The sequence below is a fragment of the Dermacentor andersoni genome, chromosome 4, assembly GCF_023375885.2.
Source record: "Dermacentor andersoni chromosome 4, qqDerAnde1_hic_scaffold, whole genome shotgun sequence".
NCBI lineage: Eukaryota > Metazoa > Arthropoda > Arachnida > Ixodida > Ixodidae > Dermacentor > Dermacentor andersoni.
The window spans coordinates 37314846-37336176 of NC_092817.1; the positions used below are offsets into that span (position 1 = coordinate 37314846).

The following is a 21331-nucleotide window of genomic DNA, read 5'->3' on the forward strand; positions in this document are numbered from 1 at the left end:
GCGAATTATCTGTTTTGTGCCCCTCTACCCTTTCCAGGCCGTCACGCACTGCCCACGAGTGTTGGCAAGTGGCTTCCAAGATAGCCCTCTCACCCATCCTCTCAACTCTGCTCCCCTCTCCTCATTCTTTCTTGCACTCCCTCGCTGTCACAGCACACGCGCTATGGTGGTGGCTAAAGTTTAGAAGTTTTGTTTTTTGGCCATTACCACGAAGCAGGCCTCTCCACACTAGTTTCCATGCTTCCTCGCTTCATTCTATACGGGCCCGAGTTGTAATTCAGGATGGCGGACAGGAATGCTGTGCTTGCAGTGGTCACGAAATGAACAGCACTGAACATGGCAACTAAGCAAGCAATTTCGAAGGAAGTGTCTCAAGGTGCTAAAAACTGCGAGTTGGTGAAGAAGTACAACATGTCTAAATCAACCATCTCGATGATTGTGCGCATTACAGTACTTCGGTGCACTAATATGGATGGCAGCGATCATCACGTGCCCTTTGTAACAGGAAAATCAAAGAAGGTGTGTTGCTTTCGGAGCTGTGTACCTGTGCGCTACAGGTACAGTACTAAAGCGTGGATGACACGCAATTTATTTGCAGAGTGGCTGAGCAAGTTTAACCGCGACATGCAGAGGCAAGGAAGGCACGTGCTGTTTGTGCTCGACAACTGCTCAGTGCACAATGTGCAAACTTCTCTGACAGCATTTACTCCACTTCTCCTGCCGCCCAATATCACTTCACTTTATGCTCGATTTGGGCAAATACACGCATTTAAGGCATCGTATAGGCGCTGCATTGTGGAGCACTTGTTCATCGCTGTTGACCACCCGGCCGTCAACTTGATGCTTCGAGTTTCACTGTATTCAGCCATTGAGATGGTGGAGACAGCTTGGTCAGAGGTGACGGCCGCTTGCGTGCGGAACTGTTTCCGCAAGGCCAGCTTCATCAACACAGTGCCTGATGTCGAGCCTGATGCTTCAGAACATGATTGGTCCAGCGGCGATTTGTCGCAGCACATCGTCGACTCCGATATGGGGGGCTACTGGTTGGGATGACTTTATTTCTGCTGATGAAGATGCTGATATTGCAGAACTGTGCACAAATGAGGGCATCGCTTGGGAAGTGCGGGTGGACAGCGATGCGGAGGAATCTGATGACGATGAAACTTCGGAGCCAGCACCCATAAGCATGCCTGTAGCAATGGGCTACACAGAGAGCCTCAAGCAACTTGTCTATACCAAGGGCCTCGGCGAAGAGCACGCTTCTGCTTTTAATAAACTGGAGACCGCCCTCATCGGATCTGTACTACAGAAACAGATGAGCATCACAAACTTCTTTGCAAATAAATCAATTTTGTGTTTTGACTAGCCACATTTCTTTTTTCCTTCTTTTTAAACTGTCATCCACTTACTACGAACTTCGGGGTATAGTAAACAGATGCCACGTAACGCTCAGGTTCGTTATAAGCGGGCTCGACTGTAATTGCTTGTGTACCGCTGATGCTGTGTCGGCCTGGTTAGCTATTATGCTGAAATAAAAGCTTTAAAAGAGCATTTCCTTCTCATCTCAGTGTCAGGTAAACTCATATGCTGTGGTGCAAGGCAATGTGTGCATGTAATGTCACATGAAGGTTTAGAGATGCATTTTATTTGCAAAATATAAATAGCTTACAGTAAAAACATAGTAAAATATACATACAACATCCTTCACAACAAAAATAAATAACAGGAAGAAATAGTACTAAGTTCCCATTGAACGCACCACTATACTGCAATTATACTCACGGACAACTTTCTGTGGCAGTGAAGGGAAAGCTACAGGAGCAGGTCTTGCACGCATGTCCTACTGCACCAACAATTCTGGCACCGTTTGACAGTGCTTTTGGTTTCTTGGAAGAGACACTGAACCACTATAGCTCTCACATGCAACAGTTTGGCATTTGCTCAATGCATTTGTTAGAGAAAAGCAGAAAAATATGTTAAATTTAACACCTTCTTATTTTGCTGTTGTATATAAGCTGTGTTATGTTTTCTAGTCCCCAACTTAAACTAGCACGAATGAGAATGTGGAGTTTTTTTTCAGACTTGCGATTGCTCATGCCTGTTTCACCTCTGCAGCTTTTCTCTTTGCTGCCACAGAAAGTTGTCCGCGAGTTTAGCATACAGTAATATGTCCAGGCAATTCATCTTAGTGGCTGTGCAACTGTTTTGATAACTTAAAACAAACACTTCCAAGAAAGCTAAAGTTAACATTTATATGCATTGAAATAGAAATTATTGAAAGGGCAATGGAAGAGAATTAAAAATTTTGTTACAAGTGTTATTACACATGAAGCACAGCATCAAACAAAATAGGTAATATATTTTTGTTCTTTGGTGAAGTTCAACATGAGAAACGGTCTGATGCAATAAGAGAGACAAGGAAATAGACTGCACTGTAAGCATGCCAGTGCATGAAAGTAATTGTTCACAATTTAGGAATCATGGTACAGTAGCTACAGCGCAACAGATGTGGACAAAAGGGATGGAAGGGAACACAATACAGCGCTGACTCGGACGCGAACCACGGACCACAGACTACGAACCAACTCCTCCAATTTTCCATATTATTGGACTTGGGAATCAGTTGAAAGTGAAATGCTGCTTACTAAGTACTACAAAGTACGGGGTGTTCCAGCTGAAGCATGTGATAATTCTAATAAAGAGGGCATGCGAATGCTTTTGATGGCATGAAATGTTAGCCACCCACCTCCATGAAACATGCCCATTGGTAGGATGTCAAATATGCCAAACATCCAAATGAATACGAGCAGGAAGCAGCGCTAAACAACAGGACAAGAAGAGGGACACAGACAACAGCGCTGACACTTGGTTGTTAGTCAGCGCTGTTGTCCATGTCCCTCTCCTTGTCCTGTTGTTTAGCGCTGTTTACTGCTCGTAATCATGAACCAACCAGCCCAATTGCGTACTCTTATCCAAATGAAGCTTCAAAAGCCACAATATTGAAGTTATGAGTGAGCTAAGTGTGCCTGATAAAATGTGAATCTGCACACTAAAGTTAATTGGTCGCCTAATCACTGCATTAGGGTATCATTATTATGCACACCACTGCAGTTAAAGTGATGATGATGACACAACCTACCACAATTTCATGAGCTTAATCACAATTACCTTTCAAAAACCCTGTAGCCTTATTGTCATGGTCACCATCAGCAAGATGTAAACACCTCAAGTTCATTGAACATAAGAGTGCATCTCACCAGTGCTGGCACATATAAAATGAGTTGCAAAGAGGCCTATAGGGCTGCCCAAACCATAGAGTTTCCTACAATAATTACTAGAGGGAACTCTGGCACTGCAATCGTTCCACGACCATGGGAATGGTGGGTAGTACATGGATTTGTCTGATCTTCGTGCTTGTGAATTCAGACGTTCTTGACTTTGTTAATTGCACAATATCTGCCTTCATCGTCGTAAATTTCGAAGCAATCTATACTTTTCTAAGCACAGAAGACTCTGTGAACACACACAATTAGGTACTAATTGCAACGGTTTGGTTTGTCAAGGTGACAAGCACTACAAATAGTCAAAACATCTGCACCACTGCAGCATCACACCATCTGCTGGTTCCCGGCACACCTCGGAGAGATCGAGGACGCCCCTCCCAATCTCAATCAGATGGCTCACTGGAGCGCGCGAGACCTAACCTTCCGTGACACCACCTATTCTGGTCGTGACCATCTCAGTGAGAATCGGGACCCTCCCTCCACGTACAACGAGATCACAAAGCACTTTTATCTAGACCGCAGAATATACAGCACAACTCACAATAAGCTCACCAGGCCTCAAGCCCTCACCTTCAGAATGCTTCAAACCAACACGTACCTCATGCAAAACAGACTACACCACTACATGCCTGAGCTATACACAACATGATATTGTGAAAATTGCCTTAGCGCACTAGACATATATCACTTGCTCTGGCCGTGTGGTCGGACCCACGCAAACAAGAATCAAGACTCCACCAGGCTAAAAGAAGCATTACGCAGCATGGACCTGGCGGAGCAGCTCTGGGCTGTCCAGCGTGCCCACGATGCGGCCAGGCCAGGCCCACGATGCGGCCCGGTCTCAACGTGGGAGTAGCCCGCTCTATGGGGCCTTGCGCTCTGTAGCTTGCAGGACCTTTCATTAAAGTTATTTCATCCATCCATCCAAGTGTCTCAAGGCACTGGCTTGCCTGTGAGAAATTCATATGCCACTTTTCAATGCATGCATTCGTGGCATAATGGTTTCAATATCGGGCTTCTGTGCTAGAGGTCCTGCGTTTGAATCCTGCTGTAGGACAATTTTAATAATGTTTAATCAATTATTTAGTACGCAGTACTTTGATGAAAATGACGAGTTTACAGAAAGTTACAAAGCCGTTTGAAGTCTGAAGGACAAAGTTTAAGCAAATCCATGAACTACCCATTATTCTCATGCTGGCTGAACCACCCCGCTTGCAGCTACCATAGACACAACTGCCAACGTTCTCTCTAGTAATTTTTGCATGAAACTCTAAGGTCCAAACCAATCACATCATGCATGTAAAAAATTTAATTACTATATAGACACACAATACATAAACATGTAGCACAGAAAATATGTACACACCTTAATAAATAAATAAATAAGTAAATATAACTAAGTATGAAAGCTGCTCATTCTACATCATAATACAAAAAGAAAGAGAGCTTTTTTTTTCCTTTTCACAATAATTGTTTCTTTTTTTTTCCATATGGTAACCAAATGCATAAATTTATTAATTGCACTTTGCCCTGTAGTGTTGAATGATTTATTTCACAAAGTTCATGTTGCAACTGTTGAAGCTAAGTAAACTTGAATCCCAGGGCTTGTATTCTCAGCTTGACCACATACAGAACAAAAGGTTCTGTAAGGATTACATAGACATCACGCACTGAAAAATGTCAGGTAAACTTAGCTACCGAGCACGTACTACCATGCCAGAACACAATACCAACATGAGAAGGTAAACTGGCTATGGCAAATCAGTTATATGCAAATCTGAAAGGTGGGAAAGTTTTATAAAAAGTAAAAATTGCCATCAAACTGCACTGTGGTACAAAGCTACAAAGGAAACCCATTTAAGCTTCTCAGAAAAAAAGCTTTGCAATTGAAGAAAAATACATTCCGGTCCGAGGACTATTCTTTTAAAGCGAATCTTTCTTTGCCTCTTCTCTGGAGTTAGGCATTCATTGTCGTTTCCTCTGTGGATATATCTGTGGATATATATATAAACTTGAGTCACTGGCTACGAGCCCAAACAGACAACTTGCTGTTGGCTACTGTCCGGAATAGCAGAAAACTTCGGTCTCAGGGTGTGTGCCCATCTATGGCTAATGCCTGAATAGATGTGCCATTGCAGCATGAAGCCTTAAATGTATTTAGATATGTGTCATACTTCTCTATGTATACACCTCTCACCAACATTCTTCCTTCAACAGCCATCATTGCCTTCAGCGTTGTGAAGCAGACAGAAAAGGCAAACTGACTAGGGCAAATCAGTTATATGCGACAGCTACAGGTGATAAAGCTGTGCTTGTATCATCCACTACTGCTCCTACCTTGTTAACTCAAACAAGCTTCACATCCTTTAGCTCCAACATTCTGTTAGATCTTTGTGTTCTTCTGTAACTGCGAAGTTTTCCTTCCGAGAAACTCTTATGGCTTCCCTTTGAGGCTTTGTACTACTTCCAGCTGAATGACAATTTATTTCCTTTTGAGAGGACAAACCAGAAGGCATGCTTCTCTTTGCACATTTAGCAGTATGTGTGATAGTAGTACAATTGTTTTCACAGACTCTCACTTTTGGTGCAGTGTCACACCACAATCACACATTGTAAATTTGTAATCTTGTAACCCACAACCTTTGCGAAATGCGAAGGTTGTGGGTTCAGTTCCCACCTGCGGCAAGTTGTTTTTTCATCCACTTTAATTTCCATTAATTTATCGTTTCCTTATTTCGTTTATTAACCATAAGTAATTTCCCCTATGTTGTCCTTGGTGTCACGTGTTTGATGGCTTCTTATGATATTGTAAATTTCAAGTAGTACAATTAAGCACTAAGAGATGTTCCACTTTGCTTCTCCCCATTCAGGTTTTATTCTGGCATGATGGTATTACAAGCACAGCGCATGCTTCCTCATTCATGTTTTCCTGGCACAATAACTTCAAACAGGCCTTCATTCAGAAAACATTGGAAAATGCAAGGTAATGCAATACTACTCCTGAACAACGCCACAGCATAATATCGGTAGAGCAGTGCAAGCTTAGCAATGACAATGGCACTAGGGAGCTAAGGTTGGTGCACACTCTGCCCCCAATATGAAAGAAAGTTAATCTGTGTCCAAACACAGATTCCTGTAAATGTGATAGTAGTCCAATCCTCCTTTACTGCTATATAATGCTGTATAGTTCTTATGTTGAAGAATTCCTCTTATGGAACTTTTCTTTTAATATCAGCACAGCAACAAGAAAAATAACTGGCTTTACATTGAAATCTGGCATTCCTTTTCATATAGATGCATTCTGTGCATTTATTGTTGCTTATGGTATACCGGAGACGTAGACGAGCATGGCAACACTAGCAATGACATCTCATGACACTGTTGAACTAAACTCTGGCAATTTAAGTGCCAATACCATGATTTGGTTATGAGGCACGCCATAGTGGGGGACTCCGGATTAATTCTGACCACCAGGGGATCCTTAATGTGCCTCCAATGCACGGGACATGGGCATTTTTGCATTCTACCCCCAGCGAAATACGGCTGCCACTGCCAGGACACTGTGTTCGACTAAGTTAGTTGCTGGTGCAAAGGTGCTGCATTGAAATAAAAGCAAATTGTGGGGGCTTAACGTCTAAAGATACATAAAACGGCCATGAGGGGCACCGTACTAAAGGGCTCTGGATTAATTCTGACCACCTGTGGCTCTTTAACATGCACTTGCACATGAATTGTGCAACACAAGAACATTTCTAACTCACATGGTTTAAGAGTGTCAAGAGATGTAGGCGCCAGTACTGATGTCCCTTTCTATACCTCTGGTGTTCCACAAGGAGTACACAACAGGTATACATTTGGCTATAGTCCCCATTCACGCCTAACATTAGGCTTGGTTATCAGTTAAGCTAAAATGATAAAGTGTTATAACATACACAAGCAAGGTAAGGACAGGCAGCGCCCTTTCTTTCTTTCTTTCTTTCTGTGTTGTTCTCTGTTGCACTACAGCCTCAAGTTATAAGATCTAGTAAAGCACGAAGATTTTTTCACTTGCATGGCAACTGGTGGAATAGCCACCAGATATTCAATGAGCACAAAGTAAGCAACTCAGTAAGCACAATGTGATGCAGCGCTTGCCTGAGCATGAGACGGGCATGAACATGAAACGATGTGGCCATTAAAACTAAGTTTGGGACAGGCTTCCCGAGGCAACTCCACAGTGATCCCTGCATGCATAAAGAAAGAGAAGTCTCAAAATTCTGAATCCTGGCATCCTGAATTTATGAAACATTATTTTTCTCCTATGAAAAGCTGAGACAAACATTCATTATGATATTAGAGCATAACTCTTATCAATTGACACGAAAGACTTCACGAGGCAGACTATGGCAACAAAGGCTACTGCTTCTGGTTAACCTATTCGCTTCCACAGCCAGCAATCCACAGGCCGTGACGGCAAAGACCAAAGTCGGAGTAACTGGCAATTCAGTGGCCGCTCAAATAACAGCAGCTTCTAGCATTTTTCCATAGATAGCAGCACATTGCAAGCTATTTTGTAGGTGTTTTGGGTCTCACACACTAATAGACATATTTGTCTACACTTTCAACAGGAGTTGTTTGTGAAACAATGGAAAGCTTCCTTTTCGCCAGACTCCGTTCCGCTGTTGTAGCCATTGCAACCAGAGTACCAGGCTAAAAAAGAAAAGCATACAGGCTCCCGAATTGGTTTATTTGTTTCAGCACATACCATCAAAAACTGCGAAGCAGAACCATTCAATGCTGTGCTTAGTTTTCGAGGGCCAAGTTCAAAAGTCCAAGGGGCGTTGTGAGTACAAGAACCGCAAAAGTGCACCACGCATTCCTGCATGTTTTACACTTTTTTTATGCTCATGTCCTAGCTTTTTTACTGCATCTAATGCAAAAGCCTTTGTAAACAAATTAAATCCGACATTTTGTAAATGCGACGTCTGTAGAAGATTTTACAGCACTTTTCTTACAACGCTGAGCACGCTAAATTAAGCAGGAAAATGTGCAGCGGAAAAAACACCAGGCACGGCAGAGCGCCGTACGGGCGAAAGTGAACGGGTTAAAGCAAACATTATGCTAAAATAAAGCGAAGCTGTAACACTCAGAGGCAACTTGTACACAGGCTGTGCACAATGCATGACAGCTGCAGCCAGTTGCCAAAAAAGGACAGTTGAACTTGCCTGCGAGAAGACTTTGGACGAGAGGTTTTTGGACGAGCCGACTTTCTTCCTGATCGGTGCCGGCCAGGCATCTGCAGCCCATCCGGAGAGTAGCTCAAGTACACATGAGAGATATCCAGATCAGATTTCTGTAACCATATGCAAACAGAGAGACAGTTAAAACTCCACAAAGTGAATGGTAAAGTGCTGCTTTTAGTTCTGCACTGTTGAAGTATTGGCAACTACTAATCCCATCTACTGGAGTAGTAGTAGTAGTAGTAGTAGTAGTAGTAGTAGTAGTAGTAGTAGTAGTAGTAGTAGTAGTAAACACAAAATATTGATATGCATATATGAATACAGCTACAGATGCACACAATTCATGAGGGATACTGATCTTAAATTGTTATCTCGAAACCTCATTTACGAGAAAGAAATACGATCGTGGTGCAAAGAGAAAAAAAGTCAGACAGATCCTACACACTACAAGAACCAGTGTAAGGGAGCTCGACCGTCCACACTGCTGCCACGACCAACCAAGCACGTCTGCATCATGCCACCACTGGTGCATGTGCTATTTCTACTCAGGCTGTTGCAGCCTGAGTAGAAATACTGCATCTGAAGGGTCTTAATGCCTTTTTCGAAATTCAAATCTCCCACCACCCAACTGGGGGAATGGTGACGTCGCATACGCCATCACCACCCTTTGCTGCCGTCAGTGAGTAAAACCTCACCTGCCAGATGGCGCCACCGAGCCAAGACAAAGTGGTGGATTCGCTGCTGCAGCTGTTTTTTGGTCAAGTGGCGTAGACCATTTGGGCATCCCGCGACATCACATGGAAGTTGAAGTCGTGAAACTCGCACACACTGCAAGTAGCAGAGAATTCTCTGCTACTTGCAGTGTGTGCGAGTTTCACGAGCCAGCAAAACCAGCGTGGCACTACACGATAACGAAACTAGTGAAATGCGAAAGCGTAGGCTGCGCGGAGTCGAGCAAAAATGAAACCTTTCAACCACCTACGTCATTGTCATGGGCAATTTCAATGAGTTCTTTTTTCTAAAATATGAAATAGAACTGGGCAAGTAGCATTTTATTTTGTCTTATAATATAATACGAGGATGTTTTTGCAACGAATGCCTGAGTACTAGTGACAGAATTTAACTAAGGAGTGCTTTCACCATTGGGCAAGTGCTTCAATGTCCCGGGGGAGCCTCTAACCATGTCCTGCATATACCTCAATTTCTCTATTATTAAGGCTCTGTTCACGATAATATTGACGCCTTAGATAATCTCGAGCAATAAGTTTTCATTTTAGCTTGACTTAATATTTGCCTTTAGTGTCCCTTTAACACAGAAAAGTAACCTCTGCAGTAACCCAGTCTATCCGCCAATTACAGCACCACAATCTGATTCCAGAAAGAAAACTTTTGCTTTAGAAAAAGAGAGAAAGCTCTTCATTGAAGTAAAGTAGTGTTGACTTCAATAAATGGGCATTGACAACTAGTGTTTACAACACCCCCTGAAATACAGAGAATTTTTTATTTCAGAATGACACCAACACCCTACACTGTATAGGGAAGGATATGAGGAACAGAATCAGGGCCAGAGAGGAAAATGAAAAAGCAAGAAAATATATGATCATGGTATGTACAGTTGAGAAAAAGGTGATAATGTTGATGTAAACAGGCCAGAGCTTGTGAAATAAGCCAATGTTTAGAAGGAATATGAAAATAAAATTTAAAGATTGATATTGCTTTAAATGAGAAGGCACAGGACCTAGTATTCTTCCTAGATCCAGTGGTTTTTGAAAAGCAGAGCCCATTTTACTAAAATAACAAGTCCTCTCATGTCTGTAGCCTGGAAATTGTGATAAAATGCGTTCTGCAATATCTGATGCACCACAGTTGTAACAGTCGAAGAATGTGGCATTCAGACAAAATCAATAGATCACCTTAAGGTGAGCAGAAAGCTGATGTGAAAGTCTTGATTTTAAGATTGGGTCAATTGAGCGGCGAAAGTGATGCTGAAAGTTATGAAATTGTGGTTAATTGTGGCAAACAGCATGTTACAAAAAGTTTAAGCACATCACCGCAATACCATCAGGTGAATAGGTGTCTACAGCATGACATGTGAGAGCTTCTATACAATGACACAGCTATGAGTTAGCCCTTAGTGCTATTGTTTTATTTGCATGATTACCCACATCAAACTTAAGTGTTAATGTCACACATGTTCCCAACACTAGCCAAAAGGAGACACTGACCTCATGAAGATTGCCAACATCAGGAGAACTCTGTTTGCACATGTTGTTTCCTGTGTAGGCAATGCACTTCAGCTGCCACTCTCCGGTGTCTTCATTCCACTGGACACACCTCTCTAGAAGCTCCTGTGTTGTTGAACAGTTGCACCAAGAACTCATTGTTAAACGGTTAAACTGAGAACTTGAGACTAAAAGCAAGTGAATTGTGAACTCAGGCAGAATATTTCATCCGGTTTGCAGCAGACACATTAGACAGGAAATAGCACTATCTAAATAAAACCTAGAAAGCTAAAAAAAAAACAAGCAGGCAGCCATTACACTTCCTACAACAAAAATTAAGCCTGAGCATATATATCCCATTATGTATTTACAGCAATGATGTGACGTTCTCAGAAAGAATGTACTATAACTGACAACTTAAGATTTAAGTAGACACTCTGATCAGACATCTTCCTTTCAAATAAATGTTATTCATGTCTCTTTCCTAATAAGACACAAAGTGCAGCCTATAAATAACTCCAACCATCAAAACGTATTTTAATGTTTGATCACACAAACACAACCAGTCCAGCCAAGTCCACAAATTACATTGTTCAATTAGAAAAACACACAAGTACGCATGTAAACAGTGTCCCTGACGTCATGCAAGTCCAGCTTGTATCAACTGCACTCATGAACTATCATCCATGTTAGCCAAGAAAGGAGTCAAAACAATAGTGGTAACACCATGCTAAATGTCAAGCATAAAAAGACTGTGCCAAGCTTCATAAAGTTTAGTACAAAATAATTATGTTTGCTTCATCCTTCTAAACTACCATATTTACTTGCAGAATGATCACACTTTTCTTTCTGAAATATTTATGCAAAGTTAGGAAGTGCATTTATTATGTGGGGTAAAATTTTAAGTTATTTTTTTTCTTTTCTGCAGGTGGCTGCGGAAAAAAAAAATAGGTGAAAATAACTGCCATGCCATAGTGCCGAATTGGATGTCTAACGTGTACAGGTGTCCAATCCGGCACTATGGTGTGCCAGATTGTTTCGGCTCCGGCATGTCGGACGCCCTATAGGACGCCAAATTGTACCGTGTGTCCCCTACTTTTGTCGCGGGTCGGGCATCTGATCTAGCACTATGGCATGGCAAAACACCTCAGATCCAGCAGCCATTCCAGCACGCCAGGTGCCGTATTGCACGCCAAATCATATCATGTGTCTCCTATGTTACGGCAGCAAGTTCAGGGTGCCATCATTATGCGATCAAAAGAGAAACACTTTTTGATTGAAAAGTAGAGGGTGTGTTCATTATGCGAGTAACTACGGTATAACTAAACTGTGAGTATAACATCAATGAAAGGTAACCATGCATTTGTCCCACTTGCTACTGATCATAAGGTTGCCTCTCTCTTGCCATTTCATAAAATTTTTAATCATACTACACTTCATGACGACTTCACACTGTGGCTGCACCGCACTTCAAACTGCATTGACCATCGCAATAAGGAAAAATTGATTTATGCGATACGAAGTCTTTCTTTCAGTCCTTCATTCTTCGTGCAAAACAAGGAATGAAAATACTTTTCCACAGAGTACCGTAGCCGTGATAACAAACTTTTTCGTAAAATGTTGGTTAACGTCACATCAGGGACGTCCTTAAGCTAACTCACTGTACCTGTTTTATGTTGTTGTTTTGTTACCACTGCCCTTTTTTAAAACCATAGGACACTGAGGGTAATATAAATAAAGCATAAGAACATGACATAGTTCTTATTGTTCAGTGCTCACCCAACTGTGACATAGAATTTGTTTGTGGAACCAAGACACAGATAGGAACTGACTGATAGGAGACAGACTGGAACCAAGAAGAAGATAGGAGGTGGGTTAACCTTCAGTTAACCCCACCTCCTGTCTTCCATTCCCTTATCTCATTTTTATTCCATCCCCATATAGTCAATCAATTCATAGGCATGGTTCTGTTTCTCTGATTAAATGTGACATCACAGGTCCTTATGTAACGTCATATTGAATGATGCAGATTATAAGATGGAATCTTGTTGTGAAATCTGGGTGAAAACAAAGCAACGGTAAGCATGGAATCTTCTTTTAACACAGGACACTGTTACAATAGTACTTTCACCAAAGCAATATATAATGAATCTCCAGCAAGCAGACCAACCTGGTACTCTGGCGGTATGAAGGCATCTATGAGGAGCATGTTGAGCCGCAGTTCCCGGCTGAGCTGGCGCACATTCTCGAGCAGCCCCTCGGCCTCACGCTGGTGCTCCTGACGCAGGTCGGCCATCTCTGCCTTTGCGCTCATCAGCATAGCCCAGACCTTCTTCAGCTTACGTGTCTTGCCCGCCGCCTCCTCTTGCAGAGTGGAGTATCGCTCCTCCATATCCAGCCGCTCAGCCTACACACCAGATTGAGTGCACTCTAAGTTAACGCTGGTGCCACTGAACAGTCATGGCCATACAGAATTTTTAAAACCCTGTCAGTTCTAAGTCAATCCGCAGATGCCACGATAGATAAAGACATAGCAGCATAATTAATCCTTACGCGTCATGCATTTTGGCGGAAATCCACGAAGTGGGGGAAGTTTCACGAAAAGGATGACTAGTTATTCATCTAAAAGTAGCGCAAAGCCACAAAGAAAACCCATACGGTTTCGTCAAAAAGAAGGTTTCATAATTAAATAAGCATTTGCCCTGGTCCATGAACTAAACCCAGGCCTATATAGGATAACGCATATCCAGGGCGACGCCTATTCAAGACAGTTGCTCTACAATCTGAACTAACCAGGAGGCTAGGTGACTGCAGAGCAAGGCTGAATTAATAGACAGCTTTAAGGCCAGGGACATTGAATATGGCAAATCAGTTCTGGAAAAACCTGAAGGCGGAGGGAATCTCACGAAAGGAAGAAATTGTCATCCACCCAAGATGAGCACCACAACTGAAGCTTAAAGGTAAATCCATAAGAGTTCCTCTAATATAAGTTTCACAGAATACCATACAGTATTCTGTAGGAAACATATGCACCAAGCCCATGCTTGAAATTATGTTGTAGTAGTTGGCATACATGGTTGATGTCACTTTAGATGCTTAAAGAAAAGAAGACTGGGAAGCTATTCTGTAAGTGTCCATTTCTTTTGCTGCTGAAGTGCTGATTGGCTGGAGGCACCTGACTCCTTCTGATGCATATCCCAGCTCAGCCAACCAGCACACCAGCAGCAGATGAAATGGACATGTCCACTAGGTGGACACTTGCAGAAATACCCCCTGCCCTGTGCCCTGGGAAGTTCGTGCACAACACCCTGTTTGGCATATAGATGCAGTGTGTCACAAGGTTCGCAGAGGTTAACCATAAGATTATTATAACTTTCTCGTAGGTTTACTACACTCTGAAAACAGTTTGCATGCTTTAAGGCATATCTTTTTCCAACAACAATAATCAATGTCTATCTTGCATTTATTTCCTTTCCTTAACACTGTGTGCTTGGTACTTTCATGTCACAAATGCACTGTGCGTTATCAGTGTAACATAGCATTCTCGCCAAAAAAGTAGTGAGCACAAAGTTTCCAAGAAAAAAAAAAATGCAAGCAAGATGGATGGATCAGTGTTAGGCTGAAAAGAAAAAAGATGCAAGCAAGATGGATGGATCAGTGTTAGGCTGAAAAGAAGAAAGAAAAATGCCTACACATTACAAAAACAAAAAAAGAAGAAATACAGCCCTGCGCAAATTCATAGTACATTAGTCAGAATGATAGCTTTAGTGTGTCATCAGATTGTTGTGAATTATTATGCATTTTGTACACTCTAAAACCAGTTTACACCCTTCAGGGCATATCTTTGTCCAGTAACAATAATTATCATCTGTTCTTGTATGATAATTCAAGCAAGGGAAGAGCCAATAACAGTTACTGTAGTAAACATGAGGCAGCCATTCTACAGCCAATTCCATAACTAAGACCGACTTTGTCACATGTGACTTCACTATTTAGATGGTATGCAGCAATCTGGAGAATAAATTCATGTTTCTTCAGTAAAGATATTGTATACAATCACATATTAAATTCAATCTTCCAACCAAGGCCCTACCATGGAGCAGCTCAGCACCCTACAGTGCTTTGCTGTAGAACACAAGGGGCCCTATAACGTAAAGCTGTTCCAATCTGTTTTTATCTGTTCCAGTTGCCCGACGTCAAATTTATGTAACCACCCACACAAGCATCGGGTGGTGACCCACAGCATTGTTTGAAAAGCCCAATCAAACACGCTTCTTGTTTATGATGTCACTTTCTTTTGCTTTCAAAGCGAATAGCATTGCCTACATTGTGCAGGTTTCCTTATCTAATTGGCTGAGAAGTGGCAAGGTGCACGCTCAAATGGAGAGAGTTTCGATGGCGCCGAGCCAGCGCAGTGAAAGTAAATAGCCGGATGAGGAGGGTGGTGCCAGCGTCTGCAATTGGTGCACTTCCCCCTACTTAGCTTGCGGTGGTTGGTCAAAAATAGCAGCGGCGTTCAACGGAAGGCTAAAAATGCTGTTAAAACGGATCCTCAGCAAAGTAGAGTTGGCAGAGCGATGTCGTATATGTGCTAAAAGGTCACGAAAATGTTATCCTGCCACGCAAAATTTTGTATTACACACAAATAAATCCATGCTCCCCGGCAGCTCCTAGTAGCCTGTGCCACAGCAATCGGCAGACAGCCATCTTTTATTCCTTTTGGAAAGGGTCAGCCTCCAGCTATTCAGAAAAACTTTCAGTTTTCTTCGGCTATTAATGCATCTCTGACGCGTACATGTCACTTTGACATGGTGAGTTTTCGTAGTTTTGTGACGTCGCGTGACGGACAGGTAAAGTGGGTGTAGCCCGAAAACTTTTTGACATATAGAAATTGGTCAAATTATGCCTTTTTCACTAATGGTGAAAAAGGTGCCAAATCAGAAATTATTATTTTTCTTTTGTTTGAACTAATCATGCATAATCAGTGGACACATACATCAGATGGGGCATTTTCGGGGTTTTTGTGACGTCACGTGACTAACAGGTGCTGTGGGTGGTGACTCGCAAATTTTTTTGACCGATTATGGAGGGCTGATTGCAGAATTGGAATAGAAAAGTTTGGGATAGTTTTAAATTATAGCGCCCATGGTTGCACACATAGCGGGAAGGTTTTCATTATTCCGAAAAGGGGGAGGGGGAGCCGATCAGCTTTCCAAACCCCATTTAATATATATATATATATATATATATATGTATATATATATATATATATATATATATATTGCACTTGAATAAACTTCGTGTGACCTCGGAGAGAGAGAAAGGAAGGACAGGAAAGGCAGGAAGGTCAACCAGATGAGCACCTGGTTTGCTACCCTACACAGGGGGTATGGAAAAGGTAATTGTTCACTGAAGTGACGACTTTATATGAGAATTTACAAGACCTCATAGTAAGAGACAGTTCAATTTCACAGCCTGAGTCCTCTCCCACTACCAAGAATCCGGCGTCTCTCGGTGGTGTAATCTACCTTCACGTAATTGTCGTATACTTCGCTATCACTAATACTACTTCCCTCTTCCGGCAAAACTGCACCCTTTCTCTGTTATCTTTTATTAATTTTTTGTCTTTTTCTGTGACTCCGAGTATAAGCACTCCTGTGAATGACCGCCGTTGATTCTGATTTCGAGTGAATCCGACTTGGCCTCATTTTAGTTACTGAGTGGATTATACAGGGTGCCCCATTTATCATGCACCAAGACTTTAAAAAAGAGCAGTTGCGTTACTCGAAGGAAACCTAGTGCATATTGCTTCCAGTACAGTGCAGTAGCCGCCAGTAATTCTTCTGTCCCTGAAATTTATTTTGGCAATTGCAATGAATTATCTTGTTCCAGAAGTACTGTCCTAATTATCAAAGCGTCAATGAGGCATTTGTAGGCACCCCCAAATGACACATAACTGTTGTGTTTTCTGGAACGCACGAATTACGTGCAATTTTTTTTTTTTTTTTTGACTGGCAAACAAACCTCATGAAATATGAAAAATACCACGTCACTGCGCTTCCGCCCGCATCATAAGGCAGAGCCCTAAAATAAGCTGTTTGAAAACAACTTCACTGCCTGTCGCAAACCCGAACAGACAGCACGTCACCTTGATAATGCTACGGAAGGAGCACCAACAGCAGGTTTCGCGGCTTTGCAGCTACAGTAAAACCTCGTTAAACCGTACCCGCTTAAACAGTAGTTTCATTTTAAAAGTAGTAAACTCAAATTCCCGACTCAGTGGCCATTGAACATAATGTGTTTTGTATCCGCATAAACCGTACCAGCTTATTGCGTACGTATCGGTTAACACGCAGTGTTTCCACTTTTCGTCGCGTGAACACGGCAGTGTGTTGTCTCCATCGGGTCACACGGCAGAACAACAAGCCTCAGAGTTGCCATTTGTTGGCCGTGTTGGTAAACTGACTTGGAAAGCATATTTAGCGCCAGCAAACAAGGACAGAAGGGGGCGCATTGTGGTGTCGTCTCCCTTCTGTCCTTGTTCGCTGGCACTAAATATGCTAAGTATAGGTGGTGGTCCCCTCATAGCTTTGCTGTCCAACCACATTCACAGGGTGGAATGGGTCTTGATTTTTTTTTTTCTTTAAGTTGTCCATAACCAGTATACAGTCGGTTTTTCTGTTTCATCAGAATGCAGTTGATCTTGCTTTGTGACTTAGCATGATAAAGTTGCAGGTGCAGTTGACTCTAATATTTTTAAGGGTGCCTATGACCTTAAAAATTAAATTATCTACAGTTCGCACTGACAGATAGTCTACATCATGCAAAATTTAAACAATTAAACACATGTAGTCAGCCAACTACAGTCCAGAAAATTACTGTAAGTTCTTTTTTTACCCCTAAGTTCCACAAGCCTTTGTATCGGCACAAAACAAAATGTTGCTCAAACAAGAAGAAATACACCTACCTCCTTTTGCTCGAGGGCTTCTCTGAGAGCAGCTTCTTTTCGCTTCCTGTCTTCAAGCTCTCGTGCACTCTCTTCCAAGAGTCGCTCCTGTTCTTCAGCCTTTTGGAGGAGGTTCTCACCTCCGACGATGATCTTCTTTTCGAGCGCATGAAGCTTTTGCATCAAGCCTTCCTGCTCTTCTCTGCAAATAGAAATCCCCAAAAGATGAGCACAGTTTAAGAATAGTTTAAGAAATGATGTCGGTTTTGATTACATTCTTGCAGTAGCTAGGGTGACATGACAGATTGTACTAAAAAACTCAATTCAGAATGCAACTCGGTATGCAACTCAACTCAAAGCAACCCAACAGAAGACAGCTTAAATGCACTTCCCTCAGAAGGGTGAGGAAATGAAACCAGACCTGCCAACCTAAATATAGTAAAAATACAGTACGAGCTAAAAAATGCTCTAACGGAAGCTGAAATTTCTGCTACTGCTATACATTGGTTCTGTGGGTGGGTGGTGCTGCTGCGAGCAGGTCCAAATAATTGGGTGGGAAAAAAAAAGTCAGGCACTTGAAAAATTTGTCTGCAACAGCTTTAACATCAAAACCTGCATTCATGCATTCATTTCATGCATCCACATGAGATCAGTTTTGCCCTCAAGCGAACACAAATTAAAAATTGTAAAGTTATTGGTGTCAATGCACGACAACCGTAAACAAGCCCTAAAAATCACGCATTTAACGGCAGTCATAAAAGTTGGCAGGCATGAGAAACCCCTTATTCACCTGCTTGCAGTTACAGATAGACAACAAATAGACATATGCCTCAATGCAAGCGCCACTCAAAATTATTTTCAACTGCTGCTAATGCGGTTCATACTGCTTAGATAAAGAAAATAATTAAGCAGCCAAATCAGTTAAACATTAACTGAACATACTTTATTCCAGCAATAAACCTATTAATTTCTTACCAAATATTTTGTCTCAAAATCATCTTACTAACTACTGTACTCTGTCATGTTCATCTGTCACAGCTTCCAGTTTTAAGAGGCCCCTCACCAGGTCTGGCCATTTTGAGCTGACAAGCGCATTGTGCGATAATGATCGTGTCGGCAAAGTATTACATCACCACGCGCCGTGGAAAGATCTAAAATATCAAATTGTAATCAAATTGAGTGCAGTTTTTCCTTCTCCTCGCAGCCGCCACGCTTCAAGCCGGAGGATGATGTACACGTGCTAGTGCGCCGACAAACACTGTGACGTACATACGTGCGCTGTGACGTGTTTGCACTGTGACATCTGTCGTGGTGACACGCGACTTCGAGAATTATTCAAGGCAACATCTGTTATATATTGCTTGAATAAATGAATTAAAGCTTAGAGAAATAATAAAACACACAAACCGAATGTCTGCATGTTTTTGTTTTACTTCGCACCGCAGCAAGAGCGATGTACTTCCATTTCGTCTGTTTTTTCCCACATCGTGCAGTCGTGTGCGCAGACACCAAAAGTATGTCAATTTCTACTACGTTCCAATATGGGATCATGCCCTGTGATCTGCTTGTGTCTGTCTCAGTATTCGTGTAGTACTGGCTTATACTGCTAGTCAGGTGTCCTCGTGCACAGCACGCCAAATCATGCGCTGCGCAAAACGAGACAATCGCAACAGCTCACGTGCAATGCCACCAGCAGAAGTGTGTCGTGCTGCAAGGCGAGGAGAAAAAAAAATGAATGTGGAGCCCATGACGTATGCGTCATGCGATCCTCAAGCTCCTGTGTGGGAGAACGCAGAGAAGGAGTTTTGCTTGCCAATAAACAGCCAGTTTGCTATCGTATGAGTCACGTCACAGACTAAAAAATTCAACCATCTCAAATCCTTACTGCCACCTGAGATTGCCACCGAGCTTCCCGACCTGATCCTTCAACCCCCATTGACAGACCCTTTCGACATCCTCATGAGCGAACTCGTCAAACGTACAACGTTGAAACAGTGACTGCTACAGCAGTTTCTCTAAACTGAAGAGCTCGGGGATCGCAAACCTTCACAGCTCCTGCCTCATTTTCAACAGCTCCTTGGAGACAAGGCAACCGTCTTCGATCAAAATTTGCATAGAGAATTGTTGCTACGTTTACCCACCTCCGTCCACATGGCTTTGGCGACCACTAGCAGTTTGTCCACGCCCCTACTCTTTGTGATGTCTCCGCGTGCACTCCACGTCAGGTTGTTCCGCTCAATTTCTGCCACACCGTTTTCAATGCCCTTCATAAACTATTCCACCCTGGAATCCGGGCCATCCAACATCTGGTGACACAACATTTCGTCTGGCCAGGCATCAACAAGGACGTATGTGCCTGGACGTGTGATTGTCTGGTATGCCAACAATCAGAGGTCCACCAACACAAAAGGGCACCTTTTGGCTCGTTTACTCCACCATCTGAACAATTGAACAAGGTACACATCGACATTTTGGGGCCATGGCTGCCATCGAGTGGGGACACCTACCTCCTAACCTGCACAGATTGCTTTACACGATTGCCAGATGCTTCCTTCTACCCGACATCCATATTGAGCCATCGCAAACGCGTTCGTCACGGGCTGGGTTTTGAGATATGGCATACCATTTACTATTACAACCAACACAGGACGCCAGTTTGAATCAGCACTATTCAATAACCTACTGACCCTCCTAGGCACTTCTTGCATACACATTACGGCATATCACCTCATCGCCAATGGTCTTGTTGAACATTTTCATAGATGCATCAAGACCTCGCTCAGAGCGCAGCCTGACACCACTCACTTGTCTACATCACTACCTCAATTATGCTGAGTTTTCGGGCTACACTAAAGCAGGATCTGTGCTGTACGCCTGCCAAGATGGTTTTTGGAGCACCACTTCGCCTTCCAGGGGAGTTCTTTCACCTTACCGTTTCATCACCATGCCCTGACCCCACCAACTACATCAACAGGCTGTGAGCTTCATTCTGAGCACTTCGTACTCCTGAACTACGCTACCAGCACCGTACCACATTGCATATTCCCAAAGAGCTGGCGATGTCCTCTTATGTTTTCGTCCGCCGTGACTCCGTATGGAAGCCCCTGCAATGCCCTTACGACATACCGTGCATACCGTGTAATTCAACGTGTCAATGAACATTTCACCGTGGACTAAAACAGCCGACAGGACAATATCTCTATCTATCACCTCAAATCCGCCTTGGTTGAAGACCCACTCCTCAATCACCGGATAAACCAATTAGCCCAGAGCCAGTTGGTGCTTGCCAGTCTTCAAACACACTTCAACTCCCAACACCACGACCCAAACTCCTCAAAGTATCGTTCCAACTACTTGCTTGGCTCCGTCACTAGAGGGGGGGCTTCCTGTAGCAGCATCGACGTCAAGGAAGATGAGAATGGCTGATGGATATGGACAGGCCATTGCCTAGGAAGCGAAGTGGACGCATGGCATAGATCACGAGCGGCCGGCGGGAGGCAGCTGGGAGATTTATCTGCCGAGGAATGACCGTCAGCTAGGGCGTTATGCTCAGTTAAAATATACTCCTGTTTACTGTGGCTCATCGTCACCACTGATTTTGCATGCCACAGTGTTATTACCAGAGTGCTGATACCCACATCATTTGAGGTTTCTTTTCAG

At 42.8% G+C, this 21331-nt stretch overlaps 2 protein-coding genes across 4 annotated transcripts in view; one reads left to right on the forward strand and one right to left on the reverse strand.

The window, feature by feature from the left end:
* The first annotated feature begins 624 nt into the window (after window positions 1-624).
* Window positions 625-1053, forward strand: LOC140217225 (tigger transposable element-derived protein 6-like). Its single transcript, XM_072287596.1, has one exon. The coding sequence runs from the start codon at window positions 625-627 to the stop codon at window positions 1051-1053; it is 429 nt and encodes a 142-aa protein (XP_072143697.1).
* Window positions 1054-1625: 572 nt separating this feature from the next.
* The window catches only part of Klp64D (kinesin-like protein 64D), a 46953-nt gene continuing 27247 nt past the window's right edge, over window positions 1626-21331 (reverse strand). For all 3 annotated transcript variants that reach the window (XM_072287785.1, XM_072287784.1, XM_055073613.2), the window contains 6 exons: window positions 17693-17873; window positions 12896-13132; window positions 10729-10851; window positions 8489-8616; window positions 7419-7507; window positions 1626-4234 (listed from right to left, as the gene is read on the reverse strand). In XM_072287785.1, coding sequence (XP_072143886.1) covers window positions 7465-7507; window positions 8489-8616; window positions 10729-10851; window positions 12896-13132; window positions 17693-17873 — 712 coding nt within the window. In that variant the 3' untranslated portion in view covers window positions 1626-4234; window positions 7419-7464. The remainder of the gene's footprint in view (window positions 4235-7418; window positions 7508-8488; window positions 8617-10728; window positions 10852-12895; window positions 13133-17692; window positions 17874-21331) is intronic.

What these genes read in the sequence shown, in the direction of transcription:
- LOC140217225 (XM_072287596.1), top strand. Translation starts at nt 625, where the DNA reads ATGCAGAGGCAAGGAAGGCACGTGCTGTTTGTGCTCGACAACTGCTCA.